This window comes from Crinia signifera, chromosome 4 (genome assembly GCF_055691185.1).
Source record: "Crinia signifera chromosome 4, ASM5569118v1, whole genome shotgun sequence".
NCBI lineage: Eukaryota > Metazoa > Chordata > Amphibia > Anura > Myobatrachidae > Crinia > Crinia signifera.
Genome location: NC_139220.1, coordinates 41359703 through 41386522, shown reverse-complemented (window position 1 = coordinate 41386522; position 26820 = coordinate 41359703). Strand labels below are relative to the sequence as shown.

General features: G+C 46.6%; 1 protein-coding gene across 1 annotated transcript in view; it reads right to left on the bottom strand.

Annotated features, from left to right (window-relative positions):
* The window catches only part of CRACR2A (calcium release activated channel regulator 2A), a 142749-nt gene that overhangs the window by 112406 nt on the left and 3523 nt on the right, over nucleotides 1-26820 (bottom strand). The window contains exons 2-7 of the mRNA XM_083181633.1: nucleotides 25355-25466; nucleotides 24073-24265; nucleotides 21228-21374; nucleotides 18652-18742; nucleotides 8964-9059; nucleotides 5145-5332 (exon numbers count right to left, since the gene is read on the bottom strand). Of these exons, the coding sequence (XP_083037759.1) occupies nucleotides 5145-5332; nucleotides 8964-9059; nucleotides 18652-18742; nucleotides 21228-21374; nucleotides 24073-24265; nucleotides 25355-25466 (827 nt within the window). The remainder of the gene's footprint in view (nucleotides 1-5144; nucleotides 5333-8963; nucleotides 9060-18651; nucleotides 18743-21227; nucleotides 21375-24072; nucleotides 24266-25354; nucleotides 25467-26820) is intronic.

The following is a 26820-nucleotide window of genomic DNA, read 5'->3' as shown; positions in this document are numbered from 1 at the left end:
TCCAGGACAACACCAAGATTCCGCACATGATCAGAGTTTTTTAGTGCTGTGACTCCCAGCATAAGACCTGTCAGTTGGCTATGCTGCCGTCTTGTCCTGTGATTTATCATCAGGACTTCTGTTTTATCTGGGTTCAGTCTCAGCCACCTGGCACTCATCCACTCCTGGAGCTCAGCTAGGCAGCCATTTAAGGTTGTTATTGTGTTATCGGTGCCTGGAGCAAAGGACAGGTACAGTTGGGTATCATCTGCATAGCAGTGGTAGACCAGGCCGTGACGTCTGATTATGTCACCAAGTGGAAGCATGTATACTGCAAAAAGCATGGGAGATAGTATAGAGCCCTGTGGGACACCACAAGTCAACGGCACTGGTGGTGAAGAGTATACTCCCGATGCAACTCTCTGTGACCTGCCAGCGAGAAGTGATTTGAACCAGCTAAGGACTGTGCCACCCAGGCCACAGAAATTCTTCAGGCGCTCAATTAGAATCCCATGGTCAATGGTGTCAAATGCTGCAGAGAGGTCCAGAAGGATTAGGATTGAACAGTCTCCTCTATCCCTTGCATTTAGAAGATCATTGAGCACACATACCAGAGCTGTTTCTGTGCTATGTCTTCTCCTGAATCCTGACTGGAATGGATCATACATGTCATGGGTTAACAGGTGGGTCTCTAGTTGAGTTGCAACCACTTTCTCAATAACCTTTCCTAGAAAAGGAAGATTTGATACTGGCCTGTAGTTGGTCATGCAGTCAGGGTCTAAATTAGATTTTTTAAGAAGTGGTCTGACTATTGCTTCCTTTAGTTGTTCGGGAAAAACGCCTGTCTGCAAAGAGCATTGAACTATTTTTGCAAATGCAGGGCCGATTATTTCCATACACCCTAAAAGAAGCTTGGATGGGGCAGGGTCCAGATCACAGGAGACACACAGGAGACACACAGGAGACTTAAGACAGAGATGCTGACATACGGACGCTGACACACTGAAAGATGTTGAAACAGACAGATGCTGACAAACCGACACAGACGCTGAACAGACACACAGTCTGATGCTGACACACCTACAGATGGAAGCTGACACACAGACACAAAAGGCTTACACATGGACAGATACTAACACACACACACACAGACAGACAGATGGTGACACACGGACATGCAGACAAATGATGACACTGACTCACAGATGCTGAGACACAGAACCATTGACATGTGCTGACACACCGACAGATGCTGAAAACCTAACACGGACAGACGCTGACATATGCATGTTGACACACAAACAGATGCAGACATGCAGATTCAGATACATAGATCCATGCTGGCAAGCTGACAGATGGAGGGGGCCAGAGAGACACTGATGGATGGAGAGAGAGAGAGAGAGTGTGTGTGTGGTCACCCCACTGCATAAATATATCCCCCCAACACACACACATACACTCACATTAATAGATCTCCCACTGTCACGGAATTGTCATAAATACATAAGGGACACCCCTCATTCCTGTCACACAGACATTTTAAGGTCACCCTCCCCTACTTATTACTCTGCAGTGGAGTTCCTTTTTCTCAACCAGCACTCCGCAGTCCGCACAGCTATCACACACTAACTGACCGAGGCCTGAGTGGGAGCATCAGCAGCCGACTCCCAGCAGGTTCCCGCTCCTCACCACCAGCAGAATGCCTTCCGGCATATATTCTCCTCCCGCCTTCATAATCCCGGCTCAGTCACTTCACAATATTACGCGCGCTGTGCGGCTGTGGTGAATGAGGGATCCAGGACAGCTGCTGCGCTGGGAGGCAGCGCGGAGGAAGTAGGCAGATAGTCACTGTTCATGGCGCCTGTCCCCCGCGAGAGGGGCTACGGCTATGCGGCTCCCGGCGGTCTGCTCTGCTGCTTCTGTCCCCTGTGAGATGGGAGTGGCTCCCGGCAGTATGCGTCTGCCCCCCACGCGGGGGGTTGCAGCAACCTGCCTGGCTCGGCTGACCTGACAGGTCCCACTCCCAGCTCCCCGCGCTGTATGTAGTATGCTGCAGCATTGCTGCTTGAGGGGTAGATTTATTAAGCTCGGTGAAGTGATAAACTGTCTGGCTCCCGGCGGTCTGCTCTGCTGCTTCTGTCCCCTGTGAGATGGGAGTGGCTCCCGGCAGTATGCGTCTGCCCCCCACGCGGGGGGTTGCAGCAACCTGCCTGGCTCGGCTGACCTGACAGGTCCCACTCCCAGCTCCCCGCGCTGTATGTAGTATGCTGCAGCATTGCTGCTTGAGGGGTAGATTTATTAAGCTCGGTGAAGTGATAAACTGTCTGGTTTTTATCACCGTCCAATCAGCTCCTACCTGTGAAGCTACAGGCTTGGTTTGAAAAATGACAGGTAAGAGCTGATTGGCCGGTGATAAAAACCAGACAGTTTATCACTTCACCAAGCTTAATAAATCTACCCCTGAGAGTTCTCTCCCTCTTTAGTGAGGGTATGTATCCCGATTCCCGGCTTCCGGCGGTGTGCTGCTCCTGTGTTCCGCAAGAGGGGGTTAGCGGGTCCCGGCTGTATTTCATTATAGCTGTGCAATTAAAAAAAAACAAGGAAAAGACGGGTCCCGTCTCCCGTGGCCTTGGTGAAGTACCGCCAGTGACCACTAGAGGCTACTTGATGGAACAATTATGCTGCCCATACATATGTGAGATATTGCATGCAATCATTCGATTTTGACCACATCTGGCCAATAAATCGAATAATTGCATGCATTTTTAAGGGGACATTCGACGCAATGCGCAGGCACGCCGTCAAATGTTGCATCGATAGATTTTATGTGCTGCACATAATATTTATCGAATTGCATGAGCAATCGCATGTGGTTTTTAACCACATGCAATTGCTCAAATGCAATCAGTGGCGGGTTCAAGGAACGGGGCTGGGGTGGGGACTGGAGCTGGTGGAGGAGGAGCTGGACCAGAGCACTGGCGGGGAGCAGGTCAAGTACTTGAGCGCTGGCAGCTGGGGACCGGAGAGGTGGAGCCTGTGAAGAAGCGTGCGGGGACTGGAGCAGTGGAGCTTTCAGGAGGCGGTACTCAGCAGTGGCAGCAGATGACTTTGAAACACTGGATGGCCCTCTGATTGGCTGAGGCCGCTGAGAGAGAGCTCTCTCAGCCAATCAGCGGCCTCACATTCAGGCGGCCGCTGATTGGCTGTGAGAGCTCCCTCTCAGCGGCCTCAGCCAATCAGAGGGCCATCCAGTGTTTCAAAGTCATCTGCTGCCGAGTCCCGCCACCTGAAAGCTCCACCGCGCCGGTACCCAGCTCCAGTCCCCACTACACAGCCGCCACGCCACCCCTCTTCCAGCAGCCGATGTCCATTGCAGATGGCATGCGACATCGGGTGCTGCACAGGGCACCACCTGATGTGAACAGATGCGATGGGACATCGCATAAGTGTTTGGGCACCATTACTCATTTTGTGCTAAAGATGTCAAAACAAAAATTAAAACCGATTTTTGCACGGACACTGATCTGTTTCAAACTTGCTGGATATGTAGAGAGGAAGCTGTGGAAAGATTGGGGGGTAGGAGCAGTGTGGATTGGAGGGTTGGTGGGCTAAAAACTGTCACAGCTCAAAGTAAAATTTGTCACAGCTCAAAGTTAAAGTACATTGCAGAAGCCATCATTTTGATGGGCTTTTAACTAGATATAGTATGTGTCTCACAAAAGAGATACAGTAATATGCACTGGATGGACCTAACCTCTATTTCATTGTTTGAAAATGATGTTATGGCACTTCTAGAGGTTGTTAGCATAATGTAAGCACCTGTGGATGATGCTCAGTTGTGCCATTAGTGTAAATGGAGACCTTACCATCTGTAGATGCGTGCTTCCTAAATTTCTGCCTCCTAATTATAGTTGGGGGATTCAGGCTGAGGTTGGGGGTCGAATTGGGGGCCCAGATTTCAGTGTACCAGGACCCAAGATTTCTACTGCCAACTTAAAATGTCTAAGATTGAACTAATTATCTTTCCACCCTCCCGCATAAAATCCAACCATCTTTCATCCTAACAGCCTATTTATGGTCACTGCTACCTCTTCTATGTCCCTCCTGTCTGCCTTACCCTCCCCGTTAGAATGTAAGCTCTCACGAGCAGGGCCCTCTCTCCTCATGTGCCTTTCTTAGAATATATAAACCTCTGCCACCCTGATAATTGCTTCAGTGTCCTGCCCCCTGATGTAACTATCCTTATTTACCATGTACTTGTCCTATATTGTCTTGTACTGGTTTTTTTTGCTCATTTATGTATTGTTAGGTGCCATATAAATAAAAGATAATAATAATAACTTGCCAACCGTGGGTGTGTATATATACAGTACTATTTTTCTGGTAAAATAGGTCCAGGAACTCTGGGTCTGGATTGATTAAATAAAAATAGAGAGAGAGAGAGATGTATATATTGTATTTAGAAACTCACAGGGGACGTTAAAATAAAAATTATCTTATGGAAAGTACATTTTGGCCCCAAACAGGTTCAGAAATCCAGTTCCTGATAATGTCATATTAAATTAGAGGTTCAGGTACTGAGTTCCTGCTGGTTCCTGATGATAAATAGCACAATATATGTGTGTGGCAGAGACAGCATCTCCCAACGTGAAAGCAATGTGGAGGATATAGACCAGGTTTTGGTAGCAGAATCCCAGGTGGGTAATCAGCAGCACCTGGGATATCCTGATATAAGGGTTTCCAGGGCAGAGTCACCTTGCTCTTGATGACAGAATGGCTACCCAGGTGATAGGCCTAGAGTGTTTTATTGTAGGGACCATTGGAGCCTTTCAAGAGTCTGCTATGCTGAGAGTAACTAATAACGACTGTATATGGAGTTAACCTGCTATGCTGTGACCTGCTGTTCAAAATAAACAGCAAAGTCTTCACCTCAGTCCCCATGTTTGTGATCCTTGTCACAATATATATAGAGATATACATATATACACATATAGGTGTGTAATGTGCTGCGCATACCTATGTGTTAGATGTACAGTACTTGGTAAACATTACCAACAAAATAAACCTTTCTAAACAGAAACAACATATGTGCCACAGAAACAGAACAGGCATTTTTCACACTATATTATATATTATATTATAATTACTATAAATAACCTATTTACATTTCTCTCTCCTCGTGCAGCTGCGATGCCTCTTCCTGTAGGATCTTCAACTGCCTTTGAGCCGTAATTAATTCTTGTGAGGTTCTTTCAAGTTCTCGCCTCATCTCCTTGTTTGTTAACTTCAGCTTCTCATTCTCAGCCTTGGTCTCATACTTGTCATTATTGAGTTCTGTGCACTGAGTCTCCAGCTAGGACACATTCAGAAGTACAAATGAATAAGACAGAAAGAAATATGTCACAAGGAAATCCAACATTCACATTTTATATATAAAAAATAAAACACTTTTTTTCTGTAAAAGTGCAAAATAAAGTGCTCCGCTATAAGGATTAGGGTAAAGCCTAATTTATTGCACTTCCTAGGTGGTTAAACATAAATTTATTTTCAGTGTATGAATGGTTGTCTGCCCTCCCATAAAAACCCGGGTGTGCTACCGTGTTTCCCTGATAATAAGCCCTGCCCCGAAAATAAGCCCTACCCTTATTTGTGGACACGGTCCAAAATAAGCCCTACCCCAAAAATAAGCCCTAGCTAAATGCCCATTTTCCCTGCGCTAAAGTACAATGCTTGCAGCTCCGCCCCCGCTACCCCCCTTCCCCACCCCACATGAAATGGATGCCCTGGTACCATAGAAGCCTCTGCTCAGGAGTCCCAGGGATGCATTGCGCATGTAACGTCACCACGCACCATCCAAGACTGAGCGACGTCTGTATGGTACACAGGCGGGAGCGGAGGGGCAGGACTGAGGGGGCATAATGTTGATAAAAGCAGGACTGAGGGTCATGATGTTGATAAAAGCAGGACTGAGGGGCAATGTAAATAAAAATAAGCCTTACCCTGAAAATAAGCCCTATGGTGTTTTTTGTTCCAAAAAAAAAAATGAGACAGTGTCTTAATATCGGGGAATCACGGTATGAGTGTCTAACGGTTGGTATTCCGATGGTCTGTATACCGACATTGGAATCCTGATCAATGGTACTCCGACAGGGAACCCTCTATGAAGGTTGTGGACCGTCGCGAGGGAGAATAGCCCCTGTCAGTGGGATCCTGATTGTCGGTCATTTGAACAGTCTGGATTCCAATGTCTGTATACTGACTGTCGGGATCTTGACTGTCGGGCAGTCATCCGGCACCCCAAAAATCCATAAGTACTGTATAGGCCACAAAATGTTTGGTTCGTGTTTTTCTTTTTTTTCAGAATACTTGCTTAGTTTTGATACTTTGCTTCCATGAAAGAGGAGATGGGCAGTGATGGATGACGCATTTCACCATCAAGCAAGAAGAATAATGACATCATCATTGGAAGACACCATCATTGGTGTGATGATATACTGTCACATGTTATCACATCCCCGCCCCTACTGAGGTGGATAGCAGTTGATAACGTGATTTGCATTTCATCCATAACAACTCTTATGGCAGGTATGTGATCTTCAGGAGACTGTCCTGCATTTTTGGGAGACTACAGTATATGGTCTCTCTAATAGAGGATTATTGGAAGACATCCCAGGGCTCATGAGGCATTGGGTGTATTTACATCCCGAATATATGTAGAAAAGACACAACCGTTTACATTTATATGTTCAGTCATATGCATATCCGATGCTGTAAGACAGTAGCATTGGCCACTCAATAATGCACAGGTAGCATAATCATTTGTCTACACAGTTTAAGCAGAATTTGCAAAGCTACTGAACATTACCCTATTTGTACACATTATATTAATGTAATGAAGTGTCATATACAAAGGAGAGCATAGTGGTGAGCAGTGTTATTACTACATATGCCAGTCACACTTATCCAATAACATACTTCCCAACATTATGGATGTCCTAATCGGGACTCTGCTGCACGTCTGAAAAGGGGGCATGGCCTCTATATATGGGGGCGTGGCTTTGTGCCACTGATGACATGCTCAGCACTGCCCGCGAGTGGGACAGCAGGACATTGACCAAAAAAAGGGACTGTCAGAGGCAGTTGGGAGGAACACAATACATTCAGGCAGATGTATTAAGCCTGGCGAAGAGATAAAGAGGGGGCAGCAACTGGTGGACGCACAAGGCTGCGAATTCCGCATCCTTGTGAGCCAACCAGAATTATGGCTCTAGGCTGAAACATGTCTGAACATGTACAGTACCTACACAGATATATATTAAACGTTTTACTCAGACCTCCCAGGAGATGGTGCTGTGATCTGTAACATGGTAAGCATGCACGTTGTACAGCAGAGACATTAGGTCAGCAGTGTCTTGGTTGACAGTCAAAAGGTCAACGCATGAAAAAATGTCAACATGCATTAGATTGACAGTGTCAAAGGGTCAACACAAGAAACAGATTGACATGGAAATGGGTCAACACTTTTTTTTTTTTTTTTGGTGTCTAAGTCAACATAGACATGGATCACTGAGCTCACCATGCTTCGGGCACCATTAATTCTCCCTCTGTGCCAGGGATGGGAAACCTTTGGCCCTCCAGCAGTTGTTAAACTATACATCCCAGCATGCCCTGCTACAGTTTTGCTATTTGCCCAGTGTTGCAGGGTATGCTGGGATGTGTAGTTCAACAACATCAGGAGGCCCAAAGCTTCCCCATCCCTGGTCTATGCCCACTCGGATTTTTATGAACGAGTCAGTTTAAAAAAATAAAATAAAAATCATGTTGACCATTTTCATGACAATATTTTGCTTGTGTCGATCCTTTGATTGTGCCGCCAAACACATCCCCCCCCCCCCCCCTTGCCGAGGGAATCCCCGCACTAGCACATAAGAGGAAAAAATACATTCGATAGTCGGTCACCATCGAATGATTTTTCGTCCCCTTGTTGTGGAGGTGGGCGAAATGGGGGCGGGCGCTGACGTCAAGAGACCCCCCCACCATCGGGACTGGGGGCACATTCGGTCTGAGTCGCCCTCAAACAACAGGAACCGACAACGGCTGACCAACAGTGGAATAATACCAAGAACAAACAAAAACTGATTGCATTATATTTTGCTAATACCTTAGTTCAAGTCTATGATGATCGGTTGTGTAGGGATTACGTAACTGGCCTAAATTGCTGTTACCGTGATTGTTTGGGGTTTATTTTAGACTTGAAAAGCCCGTTCATTTTAGCTAAATGCACTTGTTATAAAGTGCTAAATGAAAAGAAGAACAGTGGGAATTGCATAAACACAAAAAAGCTAAAAGACCCAAAGATACTCATTATGTCTCTAACTAAATCCTTGGCTACATCAAAGAGATTTTTTTTCGAGAATCCTCAATGCCTCCGAAATCGCACCAATTAGAACATAACAAATGATAGGAGTACTGCATATGAAAGCATAGCGGCTGATTTTCTGGTGGAGCAGCAAGATCGGCACAATGGGGGTGTAGCTTGACATAAGGGGGGTCATTCAGACCCAAGTGCACGGCTGTGAATGTGCACCCAGAGCGATTATCGAATGTTCGCACATGCATGATAAGCTGTGTATTGGCCCTTATTCAGATCTGTTTGCAAGACAAATTTGTTCTCAAAATGGGCAAAACCATGCTGCACTGCAGGTGAGGCAGATGTAACATGTGCAGAGAGAGTTAGATTTATGTGAGTTATTTTGTTTCTGTGCAGGGTAAATACTCTCTCTGCATATGTTACATCTGCCCCACCTGCAGTGCACATGGATTTGCCCATTTTGGGAACAAATTTGTACTGCGGTCAGATCTGAATAAGGGCCATTGGCTCAAACTTCATAATGGTTGTTTTTAAGGATGAATATGTGGTTAGTTTGATTTGACGACATGACATTAAAATGATTTGGGATGATAACTAGCTATACTGTACATACCCTTTTCTGCTTCTGTGCAAGATGCTTAAGCTCCTGCTCCTTGTTAGTCAGTCTTTCCTCCAGCTCATGGCTGCGTGTCTGATACTTCTCAGTGTCCTAGGCGTGATATAGACAGTTAGAAATTAATTTATGTCTTATGCATATTGGCTATACTAAAACATCACTAAAATAACACTTTAGAAATGTACAGGATATTTTGAAGTTCTTGGGAGAAGATTTGATCAAATCTTGGAGAAAGATAAAGTGGAGAGAATTTAACCATAAGGGGAGATTTATCATGGCTTGGAGATAGTTAAAGTGTACAGAGATGGAACGGATGTACAGTACCAAGTAGAGATGATTGTTTTGGATTTACTCAGTTGTGCTCGTATCTGAAAACGGCACCTTACTGGCTCTCCGGATCACATGTTTTTGGATAGCCAATAAGATAAATCCAATCTTGCGCTTGTTTTTCAAAAAGAACCAAATAAATCTGAACTGCTCATCTCTAGTCTAGAGCTGCTCTAAAGGCCCCATACCCTGGAAAAGTTGCAGCCGGTAACCCTTTGAGCCACATGCAGTCCTTCTGCATGCAATATATTGCATGCGATCCCATTCTCCGCTGCTGGGAGTCCGATTTGATGAGCACAGGATGGCACATCAGATCATATCTGGTGTCACACACATCCTATTAGGCCACTTTGACCGAAATTCTTGACCCGATCTGTCGGAATCGGGTAAAAAGTGGCCAAATCGGACTAGTGGATGGGGGTCTTTAGAGTGGAGAAATGGTCCACGTTATTCTACAAAATGATAGGTTAATGCTTATTGGTTGATATGTGGAACTTGGCCACTCTGCTTGATGCATCAATCCTAAAGTATCTACCTTGTATTTCTTAAATAAATCCTGTAAAATGATAGAAACTGGTATCAGGGCCGGCGCCACCACTAGGCAAATCTAGGCATTTGCCTAGGGCGCCGGCCACTGGAGGGCGGCATTTTGCCCCCCGTGCCGCGGGGGTACCTGTCCTGCGGCGCTGTGTATTTAAAGCTGGCGGCGGAGGCAGCGAGGGGTCCCTGCAGTCAATAAGAAATAACGAGCGCTATCCGCCGGGCTATGCGGAAGCGCTTCTGTTGTAAAAACACTGTCCGCACGCTGATTGGCTGAGATTCAGCCAATCAGCGTGCGCCGTGCGGCCAGTGTTTTCACAACAGAAGCGCTTCCACATAGCCCGGCGGATAGCGCTCGTTGACTGCAGGGACCCCTTTCTGCCGCCGCCGCCAGCTTTAAATACACAGCGCCGCAGGACAGGTACCCCCCCCCTCCCCCGGCACCGGGGCACCCCCACCCCGACTCGCCTGGGGCGCTCCGGTGCCTTGCACCGGCCCTGGCTGGTATATATATCTATCTACTCTCTTTCTTTCTCTTGGAGAAAGACAATTCACCTGTAATTTGGGCTCTTTTCCTGCTATTGCAGCAATCAATTGCAGGAAAAGAGCCCAAATTGCAGGTGAATGACAGAGGTCCAATATGATGCGCAATCCGTGCACATCTCACCGGAGCCTGCGAGTCACACCAGCTGCAGAAGCAATCTCTCGGACAGGCTTGGCTAGGATGCGATGTATCCTAGCCAAGCCTGGCGGGTGATAAATTGCATGCGATATATCAGAAGGTCCCGGGCAGCTCAAGGGGGGATCGCAGTGTATGGGCACCTTAGATTTGCTAAATATCTCTGCTTGGTATCCAGACAATTCTGAAAACCAGGAATAAAAGAAAGTAATCGGTGCTAATTGTTGATTACGAAGCTTTTTCGTTAACGCACTGCCCCCTTTTCGAGTAGTCCGCCGCACACTGCATTGTGCAATCCTCCCACATCACATCCACTTCCTAATGAAGGGGGCAGAATGGTGAAGATATTTACTTTCAATCTGCAGCCCATCAGGAAGGGGTGTGGTCTAATGACACAATTATATTAACAGTGCGGAATTTTAGCCCCGTTCCTATGCAAATATGTGCGGATCGTATCATTTTCCCATGAGGAGGCAGGGACTAATGACACGATTGATCCTTCGGTAACAGTTGGTTGAAGCAGTTGGGGGTTGACATTTAATGGGATGAGACATCTCGACTTTTGCTATTTTTAGTCAAAAAATGGCCGAATGCGCACGTTTTTCTGAAATCACCAACTTAATAGGATGCAAATTGTGGTAAAAATCGAACCTTTTGCTGCGAAAATCGCACGTTCTGACCTGACGATGTTTTACCACACCTTAATTCGCATCCAGATGTTTTCACTTTGAAAAGTATACAACGCGCATATTTAATAGATGCGATTTTGGAAAAACGTTACCAAAAATCGCATCACAAACAGACCAAGTTCTGACAGACAATTTTCACAGACCCATGCACAGTGTGATCTGTGCATGGTTCTGCACAAAAAATGTGCAAAAGTAAAATATGTAAAAAAAAAAAAAAAAATACGGCATGGGGTCCCCCCTCCTGAGCATAACAAGCCCACTATTTGTACTGTTGTGGAGCTTCAAGTACCAGAGGGCCCTTTAATGCCCCACATGCTGGGATTGTGGTTCTCCAAGTCCCTGCATGCGGTGTAGGCTTTCTGGGACTTGTGGTTCCACAACAATACACAATAGTTTTTTTTTTTACACAAACATCAGCCCAGTGCCCACCTGTGCGGTAGGCACCGGGCTGAAGTTTGTGGGGCACCAGGGACAGCCCTGGGCTTCAGCCTGGCTAGGTAAATTCTGGAGAGGGACCCCTTCATTAGGGGGTCCCCACTTCCCCAGGATACCTGCCCAGGCTGACCAGTCAAGTGGATGAAGTTTTTGGCCAGGGGACTTGTATGAAAAGTCTCCCCTCTGGCATTACCCTGCTGGCTGGTTGGGCCCAGTGCTGGCTCTTGAAATAAGGGGGACTCCTACTCATTTTGTCCCCGTCTTTTGGGATCCAGGACCACCCCTTGAGCCTGGGGCTGGTTTTAAAAAATCAAGGGGACCCCTAATTGCTTTGCCCCATGATTTTTTGAAATTCTTTGACCCCGGGGCCGTTTTTTTTTTTTACAAAAAACACAGTACAATGTCACCAAAATCACACATCCACACATTTTCATCGCTAAAATTTGCATATTTTCATGACTAAAAAGCGCACGATATCGAACCATATCGCACTTTTCAGCCACAAATTTGCATTCTGTTAAATAGTCGATTTTTTTTTTAAATCCCGATTTCGGAAAATGCGATAATGTGCAATTTCAGAGCCTTACTAAAAATCGCATCCCATTAAATGTCACCTGGGGTCTCGGTCCTATGGAAATCAGTTCAGGTCGCCTAGGCCTGGTTACGTGAAATGTTTTGCCTTTAATAACGGGCAATGCAATTTGGGCATTAGATGTAGCTCCTGTGTCTCTCCAGCAGGGGCGTAGCGAGGGTGGAGCCGGTGGAGCGTGTGCTCCGGGCGCAGAGGAGTAGCGTGGCGCTACACTTGCTGCCCGCCGGTCCACCCTCTGGATGCCGCCCGGCAATCTATAGCAGAGGCGCAGAGCCTCTGTCTCCGTCCCGTCTCCCGGCTCTGCCTCCCTGCTGCTGCGGCTGCTGTCTGCCTCTCTGTGTGACATGTAGATGCAGCCGCTGGCAGGCAGGGGGAGCAGCTCCTCAGGCTGACGATGACGACATAACATACAGCCTGAGAGGGGAGAGACCTACGGAGGAGCACATGGGCACCAGGGCTACTCTATTTACAAAGTAAGTAGGGGGGCAGGGGCTGCCAGTGGTTCTGGGATGATTGAATCTGCACACTGGCCAGGCTTGTGCCTGCAAAGTCTGCAGACTGTGTGTGTGGAACAGTGGAGGGCTGGAGAGGATCCTTGTGATGTCTGCTGCCTAGGGGGGAGGTGGGACTGTGCTTGAGGCGGTCTCCGATTGGGGGGTGTTCTGTCTGAGGGGCTATGCTGATTATGGTGTGTGTGTGTGGGGGGGGGGGGTTAGTGCTGTCTAACTATGGTGGGGCTGTGCTGTGTATGGGGGGCTGTGCTGTCTATGGGAGGGCTGTTCTGACTATGGGGGGGGGGTTCTGCTGTCTATGTGGGGCTATGCTGTCTATGGGGGGTTCTGTTGTCTAACTATGGTGGGGCAATGGTGTGTATGGGGGGCTGTGCTGTGTATGGGGAGGCTGTGCTGTCTATATGAGGGCTCTTCCGACTATGGGGGGTTCTGCTATCTAACTATGGTGGGGCTATGGTGTGCATTAGGGGCTGTGCTATGTATGGGGGCTGTGCTGTCTACATGGGGATTTCTGCTGTCTAACTGTGGTGGGGCTATGATGACGATGTGGGACTAGCTATGGTGTGTATGGGGGGCTGTGTTGACTATGTGGGGCTATGCTGACTATGGGGGGCTATGATGTCTAACTATGGAGGGGCTATGCCTTCTATGAGGGGTTATTCTAGCTATCTATGGGGGTGGGGGCAGTTATTATTGGTTCTGTAACCACTTATTTACCCCTTTCAAAATCCTGCATGTGTCACTGGAAGGACAAGCGGCGCCTGTGTGCAGAGAAGAAGGACCAGTGGCGGCACCTGCATGCAGAGGAGCAGAGACCTGGATGCTGCATCTATGTACGAGAGGAGCAGGAGTCCCGGCGGCGCTGCATCTATGTGGGAGAGTAGGAACGGCGACGGCTCCTGTACACGGGAGAACAGAGGCCCTGCAGTGTGAGAGCAGGAGACACGGCAGCAGCAGCAAGGAGTGGGACTTCTCAGGCGCTGGTAAGGACATCCCTTGGTGAATAACTTATACTTTCAGGCAGAGGGGCGGAGCAGTGCTGTGGAAATGGAAAATTAGGAAGTACAGCCTGGCTTTCCCATTTGCCTCTCTTTTCTTTCCCCCTCCTCCCTGTCTCTCCAGTCATCCCCCATCCCCCATGGTCCCCCTCCCTTTCCTGCACTCCTCTGCTCTCTCTCTCTCCTTCTCCCCAGTGCTCCTCCACCCCCATCCCCCCCCCCCAACCCACCCCCTCTTTCTCCTCTCCTGATCCCCTCCCTCCTCTCTCTCATGTGCTCCCTTACTCTCTATGCCCTGCTCTCCCTTGCTGTCCTTTTTTTTTACCTTCCTCTCTCCCCTGCGCTTCCTCGCTCTCCTCTTTTTCCCCTCCCTCTCTCCCTCACTCTCTCTTCTCTTTTTCTCCCTCTTGTGCTCCCTCATGTGCAATGTGCATTACGGCGTGTGGCATGCAGTTACTTAAGCATTATGGTATGTGGCATAATATCTACTAGGCATTACGGTGTAGGTCAAAATGTGTAATGAGCACTACGGTGTGGCATATTCTATAATGGGCATTAAAATTTGTGTGGCATCATGTGTAAGGTGCATTACTATAAGAAGGAAAATTAATGGGAAGGGCGGGGCGCCGAAACATACTGCTGCTCCGGGCACAATGTCACCTAGCTACTCCTCTGCTCTCCAGGCCAAATTTGATGAAACCTGTCAAGAATGGGTGGATAGAGCTTCATCGGAAAGTGAGGGTGGCTAATTGGTAGTAAGTAATACTGTAATTAGACAAATTAAGTAGGGTTTGTGTATATATACAGGTGGTGCAGTGGCGTAACTACAGCACCGCAGGCCCCGCAGTCGTGGGGAGCCGCTGGGTAAGTGCGGGCGCCGGGGGCTGCGGTGCTATTGTAATGCCCCATCCCCCGCAGCTTTACCTATATTCGCTGTGGTTGTCCCGGCTCCCCTGACTTCATTCTGATGCTATTTGCAACGGGCTATCGTAAAATGTCTGCCCCCATATAGCAGACTGTTCTCTGAAACTGTCTGCTGTATGGGGGCGGACATTTTGTGATGGTCCGTGTTTCATAGCATCAGAATGAAGCCAGGAGGGGAGCCGGGACCAGTGCAGCGAATACAGGTAAATATGCGGGGGACATGGGCGGCCAGGGTGGTGGGGGGGGGGGAGTGCTTTATTATCGGCGGGGGGGCGCCCAAATTATAGTTACGCCGCTGAGGTGGTGCTTTTTTTGTGCACAATTTATCTGGATGAATTTTGGTTTGTACATTGTAAAGAAAGTAGAATAGATGTATACAATAGAATAGACATACAGTATAATAGAAACATATTTACATGTGGCGATACACTGATGTTTATAGCCCCAACACACACTAATAGCACAGGTTCAGAAAGGTTACACTATAAAGTCAATTGTTTATACTATACAGTAACATTTATGATTTCTGTAGATATAAGTGCAATTCTCTTTCTGATGACAATCTGAAACGCATGATAGATTTTTCTCCCATTGTTCATCCACTGCTCAAACATCAAGAGAAAAATCATTACCGCTAGCAACGGTTAGAAGAGATTATCTATTGAGTCACTGTTCTTTCTACTAAAGTATATTTTTCTGCAAAGACTCAATTAAGTTGCATTTCCTGTTTAGCAAAAGGCACCCAGTGTTCCATTAACTCTCCATTAACTCTCAGTCCTACTGTACACTATTGTTCAGCTGCATTAAACAGTAATTGTGTTTATAGGATACAGTATGATTTCTAATGAAAATATTCACAATTCTTATTTTTTTTTTTTTTTTTTTTTTATAACTACTAGTTAAAAGCCCATGACGGCTTAAGGCCCATACACACTGGCAGGTGTTAAAGTGACGGGGAACAGGGTCCACCACCTCTAATGGTGAGGTTTAGCAAATCTTATGTGCAGCTAGTCCGACCTCCCGACTCCGATCCGATGCGCACGGGACCGCGCATCGGGTCGGACTGGGTGTCTAAACGTGCAATTTGGCCCGATTTCACTGCCCATCTGAATCAGGTGAAATCGGGACCAAATTGCATAGTGCAGAGGACCTCAAACTATTTGCTCTGGGACCCCATCAGACAATAAATTTAATGACAGGACCCCAGCAGGTTAGTGTAGAAGGCCATTACGTCACATGGGTAGTCATTAGACAGCACATACATGGCAGCATTGTGGAGGCACAAACTAATGGGAGGAGTCTAAAATAACAGACAATTCAACAGATTTTTCAGACTCACTGACTGAGATGAGAAAAGTCATCAGCCTGATGGTCAGCAATATGGAGTCACGACCCCATGCTGAGCAGGTCGGGACCCACTTTGGGGTCAGGACCCACAGTTTGAGAACTGATGGCATAGTGTATGGGGGCCTTTACAAACAGTCAGAGTATCTAGAATATTAATAAATCTAGCATATATGTCATGAAATTCCTTTCTGGCTAGGCCATAGTTTATTATCCAAGTTGGCATAGAGTGAGATTATAATAGTAGTGGGCTGAGTACAGCGAGGCACCGTGCCTGAAGAGATAAGAGATAATAGGGTACTTGTTTCCTAGAACGGCCACAATCGGGGGTAATCGTGTACCTTAACTTAACTTTGAAATCAGGTCCATTTAGCCGGCAAAGGAAAAATCGGGTCCATCGCGTCGGTCGGGTGCATTAACATGGCACGCGACGCGACCGACGCAATGCACCCGATTTTTGCCATAGGGTTCAATGTTAAAATATTTTTAACATTGTAATCGGGGAAAAAATGGGAAATGGGCCAATATGGCCCATTTCTCATTGTATATGCCCCCTCCCCCCCATTGTAATCGTCACCCCACGATTGACGTCAACCCGAAGCGTGGCGAGCGTAGCGAGCCCGCGAGGGACGGCGGTTCGTTTCCTCCGACCTTTTCATACCCCTACTATCCACGTCGGCGTGGAGTTGAGAATATAAAGTGTGGCAAGCGCAGCAAGCCACCGATCCCGAAGCGTGGCGAGCCCGAAGCGTGGCGAGCCCCGCGAGGGGACGCGTATACCTGTGAAGTTATACGCGTCCCCTCGCACTGCGCTCGCCACGCTTCGGGCTCGCCACGCTTCGGGATCGGTGGCTTGCTGCGCTTGCCACACTTTATATTCTCAACTCCACGCCGACGTGGATAGTAGGGGTATGAAAAGGTCGGAGGACATGTACCGCCGCCCCTCACGGGCTCGATACGCTCGCCACACTTCGGGTTGGCATCAATCGTGGGGTGCCGTTGAGGAGGTTAAAATTGGGGTCTGGGGAGAATTTTACATTGAATCCAATGTAAAATAGGGTCCCAGGGACCCTATTCACATTTCAATCAATGTAAAAATCGGGACCATCGCGTCGATGCGATCGTTACGATGCGACCGACCCGATCAACATCGGTGCGGCCGTTCTAGGAAACAAGTACCGATAATCATTGTCAAACAATATAAAATTGAACAACAACGAAATTACATTCTAGGACACAAAAAGAAACAATTAACAATTTTAAATTAAAATCAGTAATTGCCATATGGAAAAAACTGTCTCTCATACGCGATGTTCGCTTATTCTCCCCTCTCTCCGTGGTCCCAGAGCCGCAGCACCGTAGCGCGCCGCCATCTTTGCATGGCCAGCAAAGCCATCCATTCAAAGGGATGTGGTACACACGGTCAACATAAATACCAAAAACCATAAAAACCGCATTTCGCCCTTATTCAAGTCAACCCTTTTCATGTCATCCCCATGGCTTGTGTCTACCTTTAGACCATGTCAATCTTTCATAAAAATGCTCCTAACTGTGAAGTCCTATGTAACAGACACCGGAGCAAACAAATTCGCACTGAGCGAAGGAATGTATAGAGTGGAGAAAGGGTCCAATGAAGAAGTAGCAACCAATCAGCAAGCCCCTATCCTAACGGTATACAGAATGCACTTGGTGCAGAGTTTTCCTGCCAGTACAGTCCAGGGACTATAAGGCAGTGGTTATCAACTCAGTCCTCAAGGACCCCCAACAGTGCACGTTTTCCAGGTCACCTGGCAGGTGCACTGATTATTCAATGACGCATTTTAAAAGATCATAGGTGGAACTAATTATCTCACCTGTGATTCTGTGTGGAGACCTGGAAAACAACAACTGTTAAGGTGCGTACACACGGCGGAGATATATTGCTCAGTGTCTCCTTATCATGAGCAACCAGAGATGGTCGCTGATGAAAGGGAACCTCTGCTGGCGGTGCCACAGAGGTAATAATCTGGTCGCAGGAGCAAGCGATTAGAACGCCGGAGCACACTCCCATCACTGGAAATATGGTCACCAGCGACCATATTGCCAGTGATTTCAGCAAACATCGCTGCCGCGTGTACATGGCTTTTGGGGTCCTTGAGGACCGAGGTTAAGAACCACTGGCTTAACCACTTCATTGTCAATCACGAGAATTTTCCGGGCTGTGCCTCAGTGCCCAGTCTGGCAAGCCCGGAAAATTCTTGGGATTACCACTGTTTACAGCTGGGCAGTGCTGCTGAGTTCAATCACTGAACTCAGGCAGCTTCGCGCTACCCGGCTCCCTCCCCTCTGCGGCGCCGCCTCCTCCTCCCGCCTCCCCTCTGGGTTTTGTATTGAAGTCCCCGACGACGGCTTATGACAAGCCGGCTGCCAGGGACAGGTACGCAGTGCGGGGGCTCAGGTCCGGGCAGCCGCTGATTGACAGTGCAGCGGCGCTGCCCGACCCAGGGAGGTAGTGATGGGTTTTTTTAAGGGAGCGTTCCACATAAAAAACTTGCCCAGTGGGGAGCGCTCCCCCCCCCCCAAAAAAAAACACCACTGAAGGGGTTAATACATCTCCAGCTGACTGAGTAATCCATGAGCATGCTCACTGCGGAACACGAACCTACTTGCAAGACAAACTGTTCTTTCTCCGTCTTTATCTGCTGCTCCATCTCTTCGTACAAGTTCTGTATTTCAGTGTCATATGTGGCGATTTTCCTGTCGGAGAGAAATGAGGGCATACTTACAGGGGGAAACTGCACATAGCATGACAACAGTACATAACATATAATCAAACACATGCTGAAAGGAACCAAGTAGGGGAGAATACAAGCTTGTCTTGTGCAGTGTCTAAACAGTTATGGACAGATTCTACAGGAAGATAATAACTGCCATTTATTTTGTATGCTTTGCCCGTCATCCGTTATCTAACATCATGTGTGTATTCTGGATACGGATCAAACATTAAATAAGATCATAAAAGTACCAGTCACTATAAATACTTTTTAGTGAAAAAAAGTGTGCTGTACCACAATTGTTTTGGGTATGGATCATTGGGCAGACAGCAACTAGGTTGACATGACTGAAGGTCGACATGCAGGAAAGTCGACATGTCTGACAGTGGACATAGGTTAGGTCGACACAAACATTAAGTCGACATGGGGTTTTTCACTTTTTTGTCACAAATTTCGACACAGTCAACATGGACAGTGAAACGCATGTACTGCGCTCGCCATGCTTCGGGCACACTATTTTCTTATACCACCTCGCCCTAGTAGATGGTAAAGCATGAAATACCGCCTGTCGGCACATGTCGGCTTAAAGAATAAGTGAAAAACCCCTTGTTGACCTTTTGACTGTGGACCTTCCCCATGTCGACCTAATGTTTGTGTCGACCTAACCCATGTCGACATTCAGTTATATTAACCTTCCTGCATGTCGACCTTCAGTCATGTCAACCTTAATGTATGTTGACCTAGAGGTGTCGACCTAATGCTTGTCATAGTGACCGTATCCCATTGTTCCATTAGAGAACCCTACACTACAAAAGTTTATAACCATACACAGAGGTAAATGCAGGGGGTATTTCCAGTTGGCCAGAAACCCCCCACCTCTTGGCAAGTGATTAAAATCTTGACAATACCAATGATCTATATTACAATTACTAGAGCTGCCGCAGCATTATGCAATATAAGGGACAGAGCGGAGCTGCTGCACATGCACAGTGGTAGCAGAGTCTTCTACGAAGTTTGCTGTGTGCGGAACTGAGTCCTTAATCAGTGCACTGGACCAGAGAGCAGCTGCCAGGAAGAAGAGACAAAAGCTTCACCATAATACCCCTTTCACACCAGCCTAAATTCCCGGGTTGAGTCCGGGAACAACCCGGGACTAGCTCTGGTGTGTAAGGTTCCAGGGACAAATTCCCAGGTTAATTTGCCGGCAATTCAACCCTGCTAGGTAGCAGGGTTGCTTCCGGGTCCTTCCAGGGTTACTGGCTGGTGTGAAAGGTGCAGGGACATGTCCCTGCTTCCCGTGTTGCCTCTGCTAGTGCTGATTTGCTAGCAGGGCAACTTCCTGTTGTGGTGGACACTCGCAGACACGCCCAGAGACAGCATACAGCGTGCAGGGAGACACTGTGCATGTTCTGTAGCACCACAAACCCCAGAAGTACATTTTAACCCATGAAAGCCTGCAATGTGTGCCATGTCTTGGACAAATGAGGAGGTGAAAGAGCTATTAATCATTAGAGGGGAAGATGCTTTCATATGCCTATTAATTTGTTTTACACAAGTAAACAGAGGCTGAAACACTACAAATGTTTTGTGTCTTAATTATTAATAATCAATAATCTAATGTGAGCCTAAAAAAGGCCATTTTCAATGCTATTCTCATAGAAATGCAGGGGCATCCCGGGTTCAGTGTGAAAGGTGCCGACCCGGGTTGTCCCTGCTTCAAAAGCATGTGTGAATGGGTCCCAACCCGGGAATGTCCCTGCTTGTCCCGGAAACGTAATTCCTGGGTTTGTCTCTGCATTTCTGGTGTGAAAGGGGTATCAGGTGGGAGAATGTGAGCTTAAAAAGTGCAGTACTGGTTCCATTATGTTTGTGTATTTATTTATTTGGCCTATTCCTCAACAGTTATTTATATTATTTAAATGTTTGACGGACAATACTATATACCATCTATAGTGTAAAGGTGTGTACACACGGCCTCGCATCAGGACTCGCATCTCACTGCATGCTAGAGGGGCACAATTTACACTATATAGTGCATATCTGCACTATATAGTGTTGCCTGCCCTCTCTATCTGGCTGCCGATTTGCGCTCACACGGGAGCGCGCATTGGCAGCGCATCAGGCTCGCAAGCCCTAAAAAAGCATGCGATTTGCATGCGATATGATTTCCGATGTTCACTATATCGGGAACATCGGAAGCCAAATCTTACCATGTGTACACACTATTAGATATTAATACCATATTCCATTTAGTATCCTTTGTATAAAAGGAAAGGTTTAAATTAATGTCCTGGGTTGTTACTAGGTTCTTCTACCACTCACCCACAGTCCCGCACATGCGCCTATGTTCTGTAGATTGGGAGAATGTGGACTGCATTTGGAAACCCCCCCTCTAGGTCACATTCTTGACTGTTAGTTAGCCTTTTATTATATAGGATAACATGAAATAAATAATAAGTTGTACTGACTTCTTGAGAGCACATTCCATCTCATTCTTCTCCTCATTTGCTTCTTGAAGTTGAGAAAAAACTCTGGTGAGAAATTCTTCGAAGCTTGGTAGCAGGTGGGGCTCATCCTTCCGTATCTCCATCCACAACCGCTTAATGTTATTCTCTCTGCGACAGAGAACAAGGGTATCATATGTGGACAAAAACTAGAAGTCAGGAAAGAGTTATAACTCATATTCTACCTTTTGATAGACTTTTGTTTGTCCTCAATCTTATAGAAGCCAATAATAGAACAATTTAGTATATGGGGGAGGGGGGGGAGGGGGGGTGCTTGGACTGCACACCAATGTTCCCTCTAATTTTACGAAGGCTGTGTGCGGCAAAAAATTTTGGCTGTGCAACTTTGGAAGGAAATTTCAATTTTTGTGCGTCACTTATATATAACTGGAAAATGACGTTCAGCATTTGTGTTAGCTTTACTTCAAAATGATATTAAACATTTGAACATTCAAAACACAGCACACAATGCATTTAATGGGTGAAACGCACATTAATTGAGTCCACAACTGCAAAAACGGACCACTGCTGCTTTGTGCGCTCTGTTGTAATGTCTGTGCGCACGCTCGTCAAGTTGTGTGCGCGCGCACACGCGCACAGCTTAGAGGGAACACTGCTGCACACCCTACAAATTGATGTATGAGCTGGTTGGTTGACAACTTGATGAGGGGTAACTGTGCAGTTGGCCACATAGTTCTTATAAATCATAGAAATTAGAATTATACTTCTCATTTCCTCACAAAGTGATGCATTTTTTGTACTTTTATGTATTTTGGGAGACATTGAGGCTTAGCCTGTAGGGAGGGTTTATAACCGTATGTCACTAGCCACACCCCTGCATCATTAGCCACACCTCCTAATTTTCTCACAAAAGGCCTTGATCTTTTTCAGCCCATGTGGACCTTAATCTGACCCTGTTACCTTGGAATGGTTGTCCTTTACCGACTTGGTGAGGACCTGAGCCCAGGACTTAAACCTAGTGTTAGGAACTCAATAAATGAGGTCTCCTGAACGTTGGTTCTTTAGGCCCTTAAAATCCAAATCGTGGGGCTCCCCATAATCTGGATCCTGGGGCAAACGGTTGTGGATTGGGGATGTGGTCATTTGGTCTACAGCATGATGGTAGACAGTCATTAGGTCGACACCATTAGGTCAACTTGGGGAAAGGTCGACATGTCGAACTAATGACCTGTCGATCTAGAACCATGTTGACCTTTTCCCATGTCGACCATCATGCTGTAGACCAAATGATCCCAACCCGTGGATTGATAGATCTACAGTGTCTAGATATGCAATAGGTCGACATTCAAAAGGTTAATGTGAGTTTTTCAATTTTTTGGGGTGTCAATGTCAACACCTGTCAACATGGACCTTCAATTAGTGTAAAGCGTAACCTCGCATGGCTTGCTCCACTCACCATGCTTCTCCCTCTATGCCAACATGGATGGTGAAGTATGAAAAAGTCCAAAAATAGATAAAAATTGTGAAAAAATCATGTTGACCCTTTAAAAGTCGACCTATTGACTGTCTATCTGACTGTGTAGATCTATCATTTAGATCCTGGGGTTACAGAACAAGGCTGTAGAACAGGTGAGATTACATTTATTCAGAACAAAACATGTCCCGCCCCCTGTTCCCTGCCAAGCAGATTCTGCCTCTTCTACAAAGACCCCTTTGTGCACAGCTTCTGAAAACAACTCCTGTAAATATTCTTTGCAATTAAAAATGTCTGTTTAATTTAGCAATTTCCATTGTATCATTAGACTTTGCATAATTACTCAAGTACCCAAATTATCCAGTCTTATAATAAACATAAAAGTGTTAATAGTTTCATATTTAATTACAATCAGGCTGTAGGCTATAACCATTATCCACTGTTTAATTATGTCAAGCCTCGAAAATGCATTTTTACAGCAGATGACAGTCTGTTGAAATTAGCTATGGCAATAATCATTTGGTCTGTCACTTAATATTTTTTATTATAATGAAACAAATATATTAAGTAACTGCTACTGTGTCACCGGTGTTTCAAACAAAGCGCAAACATGAAATGATTGATACTTATTAGTTGTCTACTTAAATGGGTTCTAGATCACTCACCCCCCCCCCCCCCCCCCCCTACAGTAATTATCTGAAGCAGACATGTCCAAATTATGTCCCTTCAGCTGTTGTGAAACTACAAGTCCCATCATGCCTTGCAACAGTTTTGCTCTTAGGGAATGCTAAAACTATTGCAAGGCATGCTGGGATGTGTCGTTTCACAACAGCTAGGAGGGCCATAGTTTGGACATGCCTGATCTAAAGACATTAAGAGGTACCAGACATCAAACCATTGGTAAACCTACTGGTCTACTGGTGGGTACTACTGTAGCTTTTTTGGGGAGAATAGTATGATGGCTCACTAGAATATCCCACCATACACACTGGGCGACTATGCCCAGCGTGTATGGACAGCGATGATAGCGTTCATCGCTGAGGGGAAAGCCGCTCAGTGCATACACACTGAGCGGCTTTCATCATCTGCCTGTATTGAAGGTTAGTGACAGTTTCTCCCCATGCCAGCTCCTAAGTCCAGCTACCAGTCCAAGTTAGCCTATGCCTACAGACAGCCATGAAAAGAGGAGTTAGGTAGAGATATACTATGCTCTAGCATTAGTTACTGAACTTCACCAGTAATTACATTTTAAGATTTGGATGAAATATTCTATGGGCATCTGCTCTTATGGCACTGGACCACAAGTAGGACGCTGCGTCACCTGCGCGGTTTGCAGTAATGTAGTATATACCAAAGTGATGATGTTGCACTTACTCCTCTAAGACCCTGTTAGCGCCTAAGCTGTCAATCAGGTTGTAGAACTGGGTGTTGTCATCCTCTTCTTGGACTTCCTGGGCACTTTCTTCCCATTTGGTTGAATAGGTGTTTTCAAACTCAAGCTGCTCAGCAAGCTCTCCACCGTCAGGGGCGTCATTTGTTGGGATGTCTTCTCCATGCAGAAACTGACCTAAATGTTTCAGAAGGTAGACTTTTGTTAGGATTATTTTAGTGCAAGATCATTGAAAAAAAAGTCTGAAGACATCTGTACCAGGCATCAGGCCAAACTCTGTGATCATTCAGAGGAAGCACAAAGCTATCTAAACTCGGAACCATTTGTTTTCCCTTTCCCTTGTGGTTTGAACCTGTGATCTCCTGTACTTTTCAAAAATGTAAAAGGGTTGCAACCCCCTCCCTGCCCCCCAGATGGCAGCAGACTGTCAATCACTGAGTGTGGCCAGAAGGACGGTCGGACGATCTGGGGCGTGACCACACAGTCGCTTCATTGTGGCTCTCCCCCACTTTACAGTGCTGTAAAACAGGCACAGTATAGCGGGGGCAGGGCTACGAGGACATCATCTGGTCTCCCTCAGTCGGCCCACTTGTGTTCTCTAAATGGGCAGCTGATGGGGGGGTTGGGGGATTTGTCCACCTTTCTGGGGTGCCAAGAAGGCCATAAGATTTTTAGGAGCCAATTGCAGGAGCGATCGCATGTGGTTTTTAACCACATGCAATCGTTTGAATGCAATCTGCGGGTGGGGGGCAGAGGGAACTTTCAGCGGCATGGGGTTTGAGGAGAGGGGGCCGAATGGACTGCTGGCGGCGTGGGAGAGGGCGACATTGTAGCATAGCGCTAGAAGTATTGCTAGCGGGTGGTGGGAGTCAGTGTGGCGGCAGAAGTATTTAAAACACTGGGCAGCCCTCTGATAGGCTGAACTCTCTCAGCCTATCAGAGGGCTGCCCAGTGTTTTAAAAAATTCTGCCCCCACTGCTGACCCCCGCCGCCCGCTGGCGTTACTTCTAGTGCTACGCCGCCCTCTGCCCACCCTCTTGCAGCACCCGATGTACCATCTCAAGATGGCATGTGACATCGGGTGCTGAAAGGGGGCACTTTTTGCACCACAAGATGTGAACGTGTTCGATGGACATCGTGCTTCGATGTCGCATTGAATCCGATCGCATAAGTGTATGGGCAGCATTACTGTATATACTATATAAATATTGTTTTTCAATCTTTCCCAAATCTTCTGTTAAAACACAACAAACAATGAGAACTTACTAAATCCTGTCGAAAATTCTTCCAAAGTCAGATAACCATTGCCATCAGAATCCAGAGTATCAAATACCTTCTCCAATTCCTCAAAGCTGAACGGGAGCTCACCATGAAGCCTCTAAAGACAATATATAGATGATGTTTTCTTAATGCAGTGATTTCTAATTATTTAATGTGCTTCACCAGTTACTGTCAGGGATGTGTAAGGTTGTGAATCCGGACTAGGCTGTGTTACAGGTTTAGGGTCTGGAGAACTAGTGCAAAAGCTAGGAGGTCTGATGGTTCTTCCTCATGCTCTTTTATCGCCAAGACTAGAAATACAGATGGGACAGTGCTGGGACTGAACATTAGTATTGTAGGTATGAGGACAACAATTAACGTGGATTGTAGGGGAGTACTGGCTATTCAGGACTAGATGCTGGGATGCAGAGTCAGGGGCAAACGCAGGATTTTCAGAAGGGGGTTTCCAAAGGGGCGGAGCAAAGCACGGAGATGGACACTTAGGTGACCCAGTATATGCCGGGTTAGTTAAAGCATTATAGATAGACCAAATGTATATAAATAATAATAAAATATATATATGTATACATACACATATATACATACAGGGGCATCAACAGCAATGTAGACCCCTGGGCATAGCAATGTATTGGGACTCCTACCGATCCTCCAGCGGTAGGGGTGGGGGAAGCTTTGATGTCCCGCGGGTGGTAGGGGGTATTATATCAACTGCTCAGCATGTAGGCCCTGGATCAGTAATTTCCACTAATTACCCCTTTACTGCACATATGGTGGGAGATGGGGTGGGAGAAGGGGGTATTGGGCTGAATGAAGGGGCCCTGATACACAACTTCCAGGGTGATAGAGGATTTTTAATACGCAGAGGAGGGGTGTATAGTGGAGTGGGCTTATTATTCATAATTTTCTGGTGGGAGGACAGCTTGCTTGACTGCAGATATCTCCAGTTCCTGGAAACAGATTTCTTAGATTTAAAAACTAGAAAATCCCACCTACCAAATGTTATTGGGGACTAGGGGATCAGAGTTCAGGAGGCAGCGCAATCTGCCCACGAGTATTTAAAACTACATACCAGGTGTGTGGAGCTGGAGCAGTAATCAGCAGCTGGAAGGCTGATATCTCTGGTTCTGGGAACAGTAGAGACAAGCTGCTAGTGTCCATCAAAGGGGGAGAGTCATAGCTTTTGGAATATACCCTTAGAAAAACTCCAAGTCAGACAGAACCTGAAATATCTGACTGGGAAGAGCAATTAACAGGCTTGGATGGGGACCACTGCTTTGAAGTCAGATATCTCCGGTTCCCAAGGGCTGATTTTTAAAATTCTTGTACCCATGGAAATAGGGGACCCTCAGCTTTCTGGGAACTTAGAAACCCCCCCTGCATGCACCACTGTAATCAGCTGTACAGGATTAGATGCTAGGATAGGAAGCAGCACAAGCTACGGATGTGTCCAT